General features: G+C 46.4%; 1 protein-coding gene across 1 annotated transcript in view; it reads right to left on the bottom strand.

Moving 5' to 3' along the window:
- Window positions 1–321: 321 nt before the first annotated feature.
- Window positions 322–15045, bottom strand: part of LOC144151894 (cytochrome P450 4V2-like) — a 32223-nt gene continuing 17499 nt past the window's right edge. The window contains exons 9-11 of the mRNA XM_077683061.1: window positions 4898–4964; window positions 2077–2250; window positions 322–799 (exon numbers count right to left, since the gene is read on the bottom strand). Coding sequence (XP_077539187.1) covers window positions 642–799; window positions 2077–2250; window positions 4898–4964 — 399 coding nt within the window. The 3' untranslated portion in view covers window positions 322–641. The remainder of the gene's footprint in view (window positions 800–2076; window positions 2251–4897; window positions 4965–15045) is intronic.

Here is a 15045-nt window from a genome sequence, read left to right as displayed (position 1 = left end):
CAAAAAGCATTCCGTGGATGGAATCAAGCCCCAGCCTCCCGAGAAGCAATTTCGCGCTGGAGGTCACAAGTGAAATGTTGAAATTATATAAAACTTTTCGAACAAGATGGGTAGCCGGATAGACGCTTCAAAGAAGGAAAAAAAATATTGCACCCTCGGCGCGTTGCCGCCAAAGATTTTGCACGGCACCCGACAGAGCCTACCAGAACATCAGGAGGTTGTCCCAGACAGAAAGGGGCAGGTCACAAATTCCTTCACTTTTTCATTTTCTGGACTGGACGAGGAAACAAGCAGCGAGACTGGCTTTTCATATTATTGGCTTTATTGTCAAACTGCGTTTATTTTCAGTTTCCAAACCCACACAGTGTTCTCAAATGAGGACAATTTTATCATTCACGCCTTCTGAAACATGTATCTTCATTGCTGTTGTTATCGCTGTTATGCATTTATTACTGCGCAATATTGCTCCGTACTATAGTGCTCCTCTGAGGTGTAACCTCGCTTCCGGCCTCCGTTTCTCCTGCCAGATTACGTGTATTGCCGAAGAGGTACTTCAAGCGGCTGCAGTTTATGGTGCAGCCATCCTGAGTACAATAATTTGTTGGAACTACATTTACAAGAGGCCAGAGTGGCGGGAATTATTAGCGAGGTTTCAGTTTGAGTTGTATTCCTTGCAGAGGTCTGAGAACAATTTCGAGTTGCAACTGCAGCTCACTCATGGGTACCACCGACTCCACGCTGAAGCTCCTCAAGATTTGAGCCAACATGATTTTTTCCTCCAGCTGTGCGAACCTCTGGCCTGCAGTGATGGAAGGAAACATGGGACGTTAAAACAGAGCTTCATGTAGGCGCCTGCTGCGCCTTTAGTTTCAGATCAGCAGAGCGACACGAAGCGCACGGCAAATTTTTTCTCGGAGATTTGATTTCGCACAAAGTCGCTTCCGAGTTGAAGCCTTGAGCTTGAAAACGCATTTTGGTATCTCGCGAAGAAACAGTATTGCGTGCGTGGAATAAAAGAATATTTGAGGAGAAGTAAGCACTGTTATTCTTGCTAGAAACCCTTCTTGCAATCCTGTAAGAGTTCTCGTACTGATTGAACCATTAAACAATCTCTGTTTACAAGCGACATTTATACTTTCTAAGGTTGTTTTATGGCATCAGAAAATTCCAACTCTTTGAGGGTATTTTTTCTCCTCGGGGGTTCTGCTTAGAAAAAATAATGGAACCCTATAATGTAGAACGCCGAAGAAATTCAGCTCTGTAAGCCCAGTATAGCCTACGGGTGTTACCGACATGATGTCTTTGAAGAAAAGAGAAAAAAAAATACAACGGAGTTAAGACAGTCAATTTCAGCGGTACTGTGAGCTCATGGAGGCTAGTCAGTACTTTCTTTGCAGCGTAAGCTGCATGCCTGAAGAGGCCGGAAGGACCGGACTTGTTGCAATGCGACGCGAAGAAAAACAGGCCGTGAGACTATACAATGAACGCTAAGATATGCAATCAGTGACTGTGCTCTTCAATACTCCTAAATTGTAATAGCTCTGACTCTTATATTAGAGGGAGGCGGGCACTTCCAAATTATAGGTAAATTATGTAAACTGGGATTCCTAACAAAAGTACTTGGTTCATTTTGTATTATCACACATACGGTCACTTTCCATGCTTTTGAATTACAGGAAATTCTGTCGGATTAGGGATAGTGGCTGCACAGTTTTTGCTGTTTACCCATACTTTTTTTAGATTTGTTGTAGTTGATATTGTGCGACATTATATACAGGATGACCTCAGCGGACTACCGCCACTGTTCTCCATGCATACGGCAGCTGCACGCGATGTTGCCAGTAAAATGACCAGTTAGTACGCGGCTTTGACGAGATGACCGCTGAATTGCCCTGCACGCTCATTACTCGCGCAATTTTCTGTTGTTCCAAGACCGACTACCAATATGAACAGCACGATTGAAAAAATAATAAACACATCAATTGTAATTCACATGGGAGCTACAGGACGATTGAAAAAATAATAAACGGATCAATTGTACTTTATATGGGTGATTCACGACATTGAACGACATACCAATGCAATTTCGGGATCCAGCAGAGAAGGGAACATAGGCAAAGGGGTTGGCGTTTCCAGTCTCCAGGAACCTCTCCGGAACAAACATGTCGGGGTCCTTGTAAACTCTTGGGTGTCGATGAAGAAAATAAATGCCGGCAAGCGCAACCGTTCCTTTCGGAATGACGCAGTTTCCTGAAATAAATGGACGCCGTGAAGCAGTGGCCATGGCACTTTGTCTCTTAAATTGATGCGCTTTCTGAATTTTGTGACTAGGATATGTCTGGGTGTAGTGCGAAAAAAAATATTTTTAGCCACAACTCCCATGCCAGTTGAGTATATTAAGCACCGTTGCGAGGCTAAGTTCAAAAAAGCAGCTTTTATTATTTCACCTGTCAATTTTCATCAGTTTCTGCTGGGAAGTAACAACTTGCGTTATAGAGAGTATTTTCTTGTGTGCAATACTGCATTGGCAGGCACTGCTACGGAAACAAGGATGAACAAATGAAGGTCAAAGCCTGCTGCGAAATTTATTACGACTTCGAGAAGTGAGGACCCGCAACATAGATTAATGCAGGCGGTTGGGCTGGTTGGTTCCCAGGCAACGGATACGTAATTTCTTGCGCAAAAAAAAAAGACGGGAGACCAAGCACAGAACAAGGACGGCACAGGTAGCGACAATTACAACGCTATTTATTTTTATTTGGCCAATGCAGTGTTGCCGTGTTGTTTCATGCCGATTCTGAGCGACAACTGGCGAACGTAACATGTAGTATATGCACAGTGGAGTAGGCAAACGTGTTCCACGAAAGAACAGTCCAAACACGCTGGCACAAAATACCGTAAAATTCTGAGCAACCGCTCCCCTGTAAGCAAGAAGAGATCACCAGCAAAGTGGGGAGGGGGCGCTATCCCGAAATGACACAAAAATTCAAGAGTGCGGCGACAACGATCTCCCGCAAGAAAAAAGGAAGAATGTTCATGTACCTAACATTTTGCCAAATATGGTTAGTCATCGCTCTGAAAGCCATCAAAAGACTCCTCTGAGCCAGTCTCAAAGAAAAGTTCCCAGTATTTTTCTTAAAGTCCACTCTGGTCTCCCGGTGCCCTGGCCCCAACATCTGCCAGTTCACAATGTAGGTTCCGAGCGATCCGGTGCGTTACTTGGGCCACTGCCCCTTGTGCCACAGCCCCTTCGGTATTAGGGGGCTTTTGAAATAAACACGAGCTTCAAGTCCATAACATTTGATCGATGACTTCTTTTCTCGCAATGTACGTGGAATACCCAAATATGCGCTTGACGTTTGCTGACGTGTACGGTATAGAATATTACTAATTTCCAGCTGATAACCAAACAGCTAATACGAGCTGCTACCAGCTACGGGTAGTGCAGCAGCCTAATCTGAAGCTTCTTTATGATGACAGTGCTTGCGGCTCACCTGCCTTTCCCACCTTCTGAGAAACCAATATAGATTTTTTTTGGTCGGGGTGAAGGGGGGTCGGGTGGAGGAGGTGTTCAATGTTTCAAGCATGCAATGATTCCGAAATTTTCAGTGCTAGGGGTATACCTGCTAGTGCAGAGGTGCATAATTTGAATGGGAGCATCATATTAGGTGCGATGTGTTTAGGAGAATGGTGGACAACTTGGTTTATTTACACACAATACACCGATAAAATTTCTTTGAAGAAGAAGAGCAGTAGGAGTATTATATAGAAATACAAACTATACAACATAAATATGATTGGTTTCGCGGGTGGATAGCTTGTCCAGGTTCTCCCTCCAGTCTTAAATTTTGTTTGTACGCACTCTAGCCTTAGCAAGCTGCTTTTGACCCCGTTCAAGTCGTTGCATTGTACTGCAAAGCTGGCCCTCAGCACCTGCAACTCAGAAAATGTACACACTGCCTCTTCCGTTTGGCAATCCTGATAAGCGTGTCGGCAATCGCTGGCTGATGCATTTGTAAAATAATCCTAAAAGTATGTTCAGAGGTACATCAATGCCTCCAGCCGCTATAACAGAGGGTCATATGACTGAAGGAACAAAGGGACGCGGTAAACAACAAATCCGTACAAGATTTGGCGCCACCACCTTATCCTGCTGAGCCGGTGTTCGCATTCTGGCCTTCTACTGCTGCGCATCCAGGCTAGGATTCGCGCCGCCTCTTCGCTGGATGCCTTTGCATCACTGGCCGGAAACGAAGTTTTGGCTTTGTGAGGTACGCCAACAGGTCTCCAAAAATCCTCGCAGCGGCACCGGTCCTGCAGCCTCCCTCTCTCGTTGTGCCGATAGAACGTCCCGGTTCACGACGGGCTCAGCAGTTCCGATGATGTCGGTAGCAGCGAAATGGTTTTCGCAAACACGCATACAGTCAAAGCTAGACCAACCCGCTTCCAAGTGCGGTATACCCTTCTCCACTTCTCTCGAAGTTCGGCGCTAGTCGGAAAACAAAACGGCTACCCCAATTCGTTTGTGTGTCTGTAGCCGGAGCGGCAGCCCGTCATACAGCACATCTTACGCAATGTTGATCCTAAGCTTCATGTCGTCGACCGTGTGTTGTGTGCACTGACACATATAAAGTTTGTGTGACACTGATTATAGAAACTTTGTTGCGGGGAGTGAGACGCGCAGCCTCCACACAGGGCCTCCGGGCTATCGCCGCTGCCACTGCTCTGCGGCGGGCCCGCTGGGCAGCGACGGCCCCCTTACGGCAGCCTGCGCCGCGTAGTGGCCGTGGCAGCATATCAAGCTCCCCCATCGAGTGACACTGAAATTTCTTGAGCAGAACAGTAATCAAGTACTCTGTTTGTACCAAGCATAGAACATTTAAGCTTTCTCACTCACCTATGAGCACATCCTCGTCGATGTCTCGAGCGACAAGAGGAACTGGTGGATACATGCGCAACGATTCCTGTGCAGAACAAATGGGGAGGAAGAAGCGGTCAAATGTGCTGTCGCACTTGTCACTTCGCCTTCCTCCTTTTGCTTATACTGGCAAGTTATAAGGGCGCATGTTTTTGCGTCCTTTCCTGGTGACGTTTATGCACGTATGAAACAAAATATGGAGTAAATGAAAATGAGGACTGCGTACACGTATTTTTTTCGTTGGAACATTGATTAGTTGCCTTTTTAGTAGTTATTAAATACTTCAGCTCTGCATCGGTATTTTCCACATTCAGCAGTCTGCCAATGACTACTACTAAGAACAGCTATGCTACTAACCCCCTTAATTAAAATCAACGTAATACTAGGAGAACACCGTACTCTAACAAAAGGAACATCCGTCGTAGTATCCGGATTTCTTCGCAACTTCTAAATGAGCGGAGTAGCTCGAATGCTAAGGCACTGTAGTACTCACACTCGGAAGCGTGTATACGGCATAAAATGCATTTAACAGTGCCCAACGCATATTGAAATGTAGGGACACTTCCAGTCCGAATACAGAAACAAACGTTGTTGTAGTTACTGGGGTTTGAACTCAAGCCTCATTGGTTCTAATAGGGACGGAATAACCACTCGGTCACAATCCCTCCCCGGTAAAGATATAACATTACGGAGTTTTATACGCAATCTTTCGTCCATTTTTTGCATCAAGAAGGCGGACCAATAATCCATCACGATTAATAGCGTTTGCCCCAACCAGAGCCAAATACGGCAAAAAAAAAAAAAAACACTGTCCCTATTTACCGACTGCGGGTTCATAATGCCGCGAACCGTGCATTGGGTTTGTTTATTGTATGCTATCATATGGGCCACTTCAAAATTTCGCCCATACGTGTATGGTAGACGGTTGTGACAGACCACCATGCGCTGTGTTGGCTCGCCAACTTGAAGGACCCCTCTGGCCGCCTTGGGCGATGGAGTTTGCGCCTGCAGGAATTCGACGTTACAATTGTCCATAAATCCGGCAGGAAACACTCTGACGCCGACTGTCTGTCCCGTGCCCCCGTCGATCCACCACCTCAAGACTCCGATGTCGACAGCGCGTTCTTCGGATTCGTGACGGAGAGCGATCTAGCCGCCCAACAGCGTGCCGACCCCGAGTTACGCGTCATGATCGACTACCTGGAAGGACGCAATGTCGCCATGCCTAGGGCCTTCAAACGAAACTTACCAGCATTCAGCCTCAAAAACTCCGTCCTCGTGAAGAAAAATTTCAGCCCCGGAATGAGAACGAATTACCTTCTTGTCATCCCGGCATATCTTCGTGACGAAATTTTGGAAGCGTACCACGAAGACCCGTCTTCCGGACATCTCGGCACAGCTCGCACAATTGGAAACATCAAGGCGAGGTACTACTGGCCCCGCCTTACATCCGACGTCACCCACTACGTCCGGAGCTGCCGTGACTGCCAGCGACGAAAAACGCCGCCGACGAGACCCGCCGGGCTTCTGCAGCCGATCGCGGTCCCATCGAGGCCTTTTCAGCAGATTGGAATGGACCTTTTTGGACCGTTCCCTACGTCACGATCCGAGAACAAGCGGATTGTCGTAGCGACAGACTACATGACGCGCTACGCAGAGACCGTTGCTCTTTCGAGGGGGACTGCCCAAGAATTCGCAAAGTTCTTCATAAGTCAAGTTGTGCTGCGACATGGAGCCCCTGAAGTTCTAATCACGGACCGCGGAACGGCCTTTACTGCCGAGCTGATGCAAGGGATCTTACGCTACAGCAACACGGATCACCGAGGAACGACGGCTTACTACCCCCAAACGAATGGACTAACGGAACATTTGAACAGGACGATTCCGGATATACTGTCCATGTACGTCGATGTTGAACATAAGACCTGGGACGAAGTGCTCCCATATGTCACGTTTGCGTACAACACGGCTATCCAGGAAACTACGCAGATGACACCGTTCGAGCTTGTCTACGGAAGGCGGCCGACTACGATGCTTGACGCCATGCTTCCGCACGTATAAGACGACGATCTCAACGCCGACGTCCAAGGATACCTTCAGCGTGCGGAGGAGGCGCGCCAGCTCGCTCGAATTCGTACAACGGACCAGCAGCTGGTGGATGCCGGCCGCTACAACCTCCGACGCCGAGACGCCGAGTACCACCCAGGGGACCGTGTGTGGGTTTGGGCTCCCATCCGGCGACGCGGACTGAGTGAGAAGCTTCTACGACGGTATTTCGGACCCTACCAGATTCTACGACGTGTTGGCCAACTTACCTACGAAGTGATCCCCGATGGTGATTCCGGCACATCACGACGACGCACGCGACCCGAAGTCGTCCACGTGGTTCGCTTAAAACCTTTCTACGCACGATGACGGGCTTCTATTTTTTTATTTGTTCGAACTTTCGTTTATGTTACCATCGGGTCGATGCACTCTTAGAGGGGGGGTAATGCCGCGAACCATGTTTTGCTTTTACCGCCGGGCTGCGCCGGTCTGTGTTATCTGTGTGCCAAGGGAAGCGCGTGTTCCATTCTTTCCTTCTATGCCGCATGTGTTATCTCTTCTGATAGGGAGAGCGTTCCGAACTAACGTGAACAGCCTAGAATAATCTTCTTTTTTTCTGGATGTAAATCGGCGGTTCGAGAAACACTCGGGCCTAATGATAATAGCCTGCAGAGCAGACGCCGCGGTTTTAATTCGAATCGTCGACGATCGCCTTCGCACGTCACTTTGTTGACTGCTGCTTCGCCGCCTGTATTCTTTGAGTTGTTAGGGGAGCACAAGTTCGCTCCAATAAATGTGTTTTCCTTGAAGACAACTGCGTCGTCTTTGGCCACGTGACAATATGTTGCCGCAAATGATTAGCTAGGCCCATACATACCACTTACGGCCGACGCCGGGGGGGGGGGGTGAAGGAATTTGCGATATATGATTGACCAATAATTTTCAAGACACATTTGGGGGCTCATTTATTGTCAACAAGAAACAGCTACTGGTGTTAAAAATAAAATCCCACAGCACCAATTAATGGCCCACTTCTACAAGCGTGATAGCCAATAATGAATACATGCTTCGCGCACCATTAAAGCAGCGTCTTCGCTGCATGCATGGTGGTTGGATGAGTCAGTCTTTAGCGTCAGTCTTTAGCGTAGAACTTCAGCGTTCTATGCATTTAACGACTTCTTCAGATAAAAGACAACTGTCAATTTTTAATATTAAAGCACGCATCTGGCTGGAATCCACTGAATGCGGACTTTAAAAAAAGAGCAAAAGCGTATGCAGTAGCTCATTGCTGTCGCGCGCTAAATTATTCTTTGGCCGCGACAAATTGCGTAGCGGTGTATGCACCAGAAAGGATGAAGTCCGCACTTTCGGCGGCTGCTCAATCCCCGTTGCGTGCGACCCGTTGCAAAGCACGTGCTCCACACAAATCAAAGTATAAAGCAAAGCGCACATGAGGCGTTTTTTTTTTCTTTCCGAGATGAGCCAGATCCCCCTAACGCGAATTTGAGAAACAAGTGGAAGTTTCTTACCGGACTTAAATGCAACGCCGTCAAAGCGATTATATGATATATTTTACATGAAAGCTAGGGAAACTTTATGGCCTCAAGAAAATAAAAGTTATGCCGGGAATTTGAGCAACATTGGGGTGATAAGTTCGGATTTGGCTAACATTGAATTGAAACACTTAAGTTGATGTGGCATTCTTGTGAAAACCTTATCTAAATTGACTTTCAAGCCTGGTGCGGTTGAGATTTGGTGGAAAAGACATAAAAAAGTATGCAACATGCTTCAAAAACCGTAGAACTGTACATGGAGAGCAGGCGAGTCCTCTTCGCACCATTAGCAGTTCTTTTGGAATTCTTCCCTACGATATTTTTCTTGGGCATGCCTGAAGGCACTCACGAAAAAAGCAAGCTCTTCATTACTTTGATATGAATTTCCAAAACGCTTCTCAAGAAGGTTGCTCATATCTTCTTCACGTTAATGAAGTGGTTCGTACTCTCAGAAAAGGGGGGTGGGGGTGTTGCCAGGGTTTGTAAGCGGCGGCCATTTAGTTAAGTACGAAATGGTAAACATATGAGTAAAAGAAATAAATATAACCAGAGTCATTTCATAGGGACGGGTGACATGAAATTAAATCATTGTTTCACACCTGTCAGTTTCATTCCGTTCACTTCGTGGTTGACATCTGCGGACAGATCTTTCGCGGATATCCTAATTGCAGTCTGAATTCAAATAAGCCAGCTCCGCAAAGCAAGCAAAAAAAGATCTTCCAAAAACACCCAGGAAACAGTCTGAACAGTCAAGCCAAAAGCAAACTCCAATTGGGCAAATGTATTTGGCTCATTTTGATCCGTGAAACAGCAGGATCTGGCTCATTTTCGATACGGACTACGATTCGCGTACACCTTTTCAGGACGTTATATCAACTATTTTCTTGCCACACCTTTTTTAGGTGAAAGTTGCCGAGTTTTTCTTGTTACTGTAGTTTTATCGGAATTAGTTTCGGATTCTGAATCTGGGACATTTAGAAAAAAACGCCAAATCTCATATGTCAGAAATCCCGTCCGCCGTTTCGATCGGCCTCCAACCTTGGGAGGGGGGGGGGGGGGTGTCACAGAAGCATGGATAGGGATCCTGCTACAAGTCGCCACAGTCAGTTCGGCGCACCTTAAAGACCTTCAGGTGGTCAAAATTAATCCGGAGCCCTCCACTACGGCGTGCCGCATCTCGTGTGTAGCGTCGACCCATTAGCGCATTAAACCTCATAATCAATCAATCAAGCTCCAGTCAGTCCGATGTCAAAGTTGTAGGCTTTACTCAGCATCCGTAGAAGACTCGTCAAAGAAGCTATCTAAAAGAAAAGATCTCGTGCACTCCTATTCTAAGAATATGATCTATAGGAATATTGGATCCTCTCACTTTTTATTATCCTAGAAACTATTCGTAATTAGAAGGCTAGAAGGAGTGGGATTTTGTCAGCGAATCGGGATGGGGCAGCCCCTGTTCACCCTCCGCAGTGGCACACTGTGTGACTGGCCATATTCTCCTCTGAGCAAGTAAAAATTCACCTTGTGCAAACTGCATTTGGTTTTGAAGCCCCCCTCCTCAGTTTAACCATTTTGTGCAGACAGGAAAACATGTTTGTCGTTGGTGACAAAGTTCGGTTTAGGTGAGACCCGTCAGCTGCACGGCAAGGCGCTACGAATAACGAAACGTATTCTGTTATAAAAACATCACTCGGCCTCGTGCCACTGGTTACGGAAAACGTTTGAATTTCGCTTTGCTGAGTTAGGGCAGGCAACACATAGATCCGCTCTGGGCCGTAATCGCAAACATTTGAAAGCCTTTGGATTCATGGACACTCACACCTTCGTAAATAACTGTATGTTTCCCTGACATCTGCAAGCACAAAGGCTACGCGTTCTCTCTGCAAATTTTCTAGAGGTTGGCGTGCTCAAAGCCGAGAGCCGCCACTTGATCAGAATCAGAACGCACTCTTACCATGACCTATATTCCCAAGCGCTCCCTGGAAGGACAAAATAAAGAAGCCGACCGGCATTTCCTCTTCTGCGGTAAATGCGGCCGACAGTATTTATCTTCCCATTTTGAACAGCTTAGCCCTACCGATATGTTTTTGACGGAATTTTATCAGCCATTGCGAGTGTATGTCCATAGCGTTCAAGATGTTGCACCGATTTTACCCTGTTATTTCTTCAATTGCATTTACAATTGCAAGTTAAACAAAGGGGACACTTTAGTGCCTTTTCTCTTAAACCTCTTCACGGCTGGTGTATCGATACAGGAGTGGTACCGCGCACAAGGGACGGAACAAAACAGCTCCCAAGAATAATCCGCAAAAAAAGCAGCAATAAACTGAGTTACCGGCGTTCCTCACTGGAATAGGAGGCGAAGCGATGGCAACAGTTACCGATACCCCATAAAGTCACAATGCAGGCTGCTCGACACAAAATATGTCCCTAATTTTTGTCTTAGGTAGCACATAATGTGTTATTCCTTAATGTATTAGAAATAAATAAATGGACGCCAACCAGGCACTGGCACAGTTCATGTATGTTGCTTCCCAGTTCCAGTTACAACTGAATTCATGGCAACAAGTCTTAACTTTAACGGCGCTGCGGTCCTAACATAATCACCCAAATAGAATGGCGCATTTTTCTTGAAGCAATGTAAAGTTTATTAGACACTCCTTTTTCGTGTTAAACGTTTTTTAACACTATAATTTGTAGCAGCAAGCCTTGCAGGAATTAAGGTTTTTGTTCCAATTATATTTTGAAAAAGAAAATTACAACGCAAAAAAGGAGCATTTAATTAAGGCTGCGTCTAATCTCACGGCAACCGTGAGAATTACGTCCGGGAAATTCTTACGGCAGTCCCCAGAGGAGCTGGCTGGCCTAAATATCGCTGGATAATATTGCTTCCCAAAGTAACCCAACATAACTTGACCTCACCGAACCTAACCTAACGTAACGTAACCGTACGTATCCTAATTAACCTACCCAGCGGTGGCTCAGTGGCTAAGGCGTTGCGCTGCTGAGCACGATGTCGCGGGTTCGATTCCCGGCCGCGGCGGCCGCTTTTCTGATGGAGGTGAAAAGCAAAAACGCCCGTGTGTACGAGATTTCGGCGCACGATAAAGATCCCCAGGTGGTCAAAATTAATCCGGAGCCCTCCACTACGGCGCGCCTCATCGCCTGCGTTGCGTCGGTGCGTTAAACCCCACAATGAATCAATCAAATTAACTTACCCAAATCCAGCCCAACTGCAACAAACCTAACCTAACTCAGCCTAACGACTCCGAACACAACCTATTTTAAACTTAATCCAACCCATTCTAGAAGTACTGTGCAGCGATCTATTGATATAGAAATAACAAGAACAAAAAAAAGCATTAACGAAATCACGATGAGCGAAAACTTTAAATATTCTGAAGGTTACAAAAAAAAAAAAAAAAACACATGCCTAATTCCGGACTCGAACCTGAGCCTTCTGGTTTAAAAAGCAAGCTCTAAACCACAGCGCCACAGGACCAACTGCAAGGGCGGCTTTTTAGGGAATATTTGCCCCTTAGAATCTCCGGGTGACGTGCTTAGCCAATCAGAGGCGACTGCCGTGAGAAATTTTCGGCGGTAATTCTCATGGTTGCCGTGGTAATAGTCACTACCTTTTATTCACCCTGCGCTGCTTGAGGTAAAATAATGCCGGGAAGGCAAGGAACAGCGGCTCGATAAGTTTTGGAGCGTTTCTATTTCATCCTCCCGTCAAAGACCATCGTCTTGTCCTGCCGTTAAGATTTAATGCCCTTCTGCATTTTGCCTATTGTCGTTTTTAAAGTCATTTTCCGGGAGCACTCGTTGCGTAAAATATCGTGCATGTTTGAAGCCATGCGGCCGTGACCGATGTCTAGTCTCTTCGTGCTGGCTTCCACCTTTCCGCCGCCTTGTCTCGCGTGAGGCCCGCGACATTTGCATGGTCTCCCGAGCGGTGGATGTGTCATGCTTCAATGATGCGAGAGGTCGGCTGGCGCGTCACCTTGCATGTGCCCTCATCGCGAGTCTGGCTGCATATTTGGCGAGCTTGTCTTTACAAGGGATAAACTATTGTTTCCTCTGTGAAGTGCTGTTCTCCACGAAAGTCACCTCTCTCTCCCGGCCCCTCCGGATGCAGGCGGGGAAAAAGGAGAGAGCAGAAGCGTCGCGATCATTAACCGACGTCAAGGATTCCATGCGTGAGTAGTTTGAATCCATTTCCCGTATGTTTTCCTTGATCGCTTATATGAAAGCTTTCGTTGCGTGAATTTGGAGCGAAATCTTGCCCAACTTTCGCAGCAAAATTCACATTCCGGAAGGGCGTTTTGCCTTGTATACGTTGTTTGCATATTTATTACTTGCATCATTGTTTAAATCTAGTGCCAATTCACAACAAAGGCCGCCATTGTTTCGCACGTCTTCGAGTACTCAATGTCTTAGGGAATGTTTACTTGCTTTGGAATCACTCACACTGCCACCTCCCTGTATGTCACCCAAAAAGAAAATTAAGACACAAAATGGGAAATTTGCATGTAACAAGTCGAAAACAAACATGGGGGATAGCGTGCAACATGCCTAAAAGCCTCAAAGAAATTTATACCAAATTAGCCTTTCTTATGTGCAACTCTTTTGTGAAGCACGGGAACGAGCGAAAAAGATGACGAAACAAGTGAGCCCTGGAGTCGCAGTTTTTTCCCTGCTTCCCAGATACAAATAGGTAGCAAAAAGCTAAGACTGACATTCGTTTTCGGTGAACTTCAATACACGCGCATTTTCTTGCTCGATTTCGACCAAGTAATCCACTTCCGCGGTTTTTGTTTTAATCTAAGACCTCGCTCGTTGTAGGAAAACGTCCCATAGCCTACACCACTAGGGTGCTAAAGCTACAAATTATTAGTCCTTCGCTAATCTTTAAGCGAATTGACTGCAGGCTCTAAAAAGGCAACTATCCATGATCCATAAAATCGTGCAATGTCGTGGCTTTTGTTAAAATACTACGGTATTGGCTTGTTTTCCTAAGGATAGAAACACCTCTGTGTCCACAATAAGAGTGGCGCGTAGATGAATTCAATCAGCATTTGGTCCAGGCGCATTTAAAGTGAGCACAGTACGAAATAGAAAGTTCAAACCACAACCTCATTAATAACCTATCGGTCGTAATGGTTAAGCAAAACCTTTAATTCTACATTTTTTTTCCTTGAGTTTCGGGTGAAAGACAAATCTTGAGAGAACATGATGTTCAAAAAACGATGGCTTGAGGTGGTTGGTGTGGACAGTCAGTGCACCTTATACACCTGTCACACGAGCCCTTTCAATCCGGATTGAAGCGAAGCGGGATTGACTTTTCAAACGCGCTCCACACATCGCCGCTGCTACACGTCACGTTTCCAATCGATAGAAATTGCGATGGTTGCACTTACGTACGCCAGATGGCGTCAAAAAGCTATTCTGCGGCCGGCGTCTGGTAACCCTGCGCAGCCATGCCAAGGCCATCCATTAGAGATGGGCAAAACGGCTCACTTCAGTGAGCGGCTCAGAACGGCTCAGTTCACTGAAGTGAACCGGTTCATTTGAACGGTTCAGCGGTTCATTTAGGTTTGTAACCTGTGTTAAGCATCCATAATCTAAATTAGTACTCAATTGTTATTTAGTCATTTATTTTGTAACAACATCCGCTGTATTTGTGCTGAAAAGAATTGGCCTCACCATCATTACAAAGGTTTTTATGTGTCAGTGGTATTTCAGAATCACTCTCGGTCGATATATATAGAAGAAAATGCAACTTTTTGTCAACTTTATAACCTCACAAATATGATCTCTACTAGTGAGCTGTGACGCCAGAAAAAATGATTCTGGACATAATACAAGAAACTAATTTTAATATTGTGGTGGTGAACAACACTTTGTTCAGTTTATTCGAAGCGAGGTCGACGGGTCCGCTTTCTGGCAGCGATAATACATGACGCGAAAGTTGCACACAAGACCCAGCTGGGTCGGCCGATACGCCTCTAATAACTCTACCGGAACGTGCCGACACGACTCCTTCAGAGCCATGCTCAGCACGATTCTCTAATCGAGCGAGCAGCCGCTGCACGTCGGTTCTTAGAAGAGCCGCTCTGCCAAAGAACCGCCGGGAGCCGATAATCGCCGCGGAACTGAGCGGTTAAGAAGATGCGGCTCGTTCCTGACTCGGACAACAGCTACACGCACAAATGTAACTGTAGTTATTCTAGTGAATTATATGGTCACAGGAGTTTATTTTCCTCTTACTTTGAAAATACAGACGCAGTTCGTTCACTGCTGCCATTGCGGCCTCCCGATCTGTCACTCACCGCCGCCGTCATCGCGGTTCCCAAATGGCGCCTCAGAAGACCCGCTTCGCGAAGAGCGGCTCTCGAAAAGAGCGGGAGCCGTTCTTCGGTTCTTCGGTTCAGTAACTGAGCGGAAAGAGCCGGAAGAGCCGATGAACGGGTCAAAACTGCATCCGGTTCTCCTGGCTCGAATTGTCTGCTCCCACGACAGGAGGCGCGC

The sequence above is a fragment of the Haemaphysalis longicornis genome, unplaced genomic scaffold (assembly GCF_048455015.1).
Source record: "Haemaphysalis longicornis isolate Haplotype H1 unplaced genomic scaffold, Haemaphysalis longicornis Haplotype H1 scaffold_1, whole genome shotgun sequence".
Lineage (NCBI taxonomy): Eukaryota > Metazoa > Arthropoda > Arachnida > Ixodida > Ixodidae > Haemaphysalis > Haemaphysalis longicornis.
The sequence above is the reverse complement of the archived record's forward strand: the minus strand, read 5'-3'. Positions and strand labels throughout refer to the sequence as shown.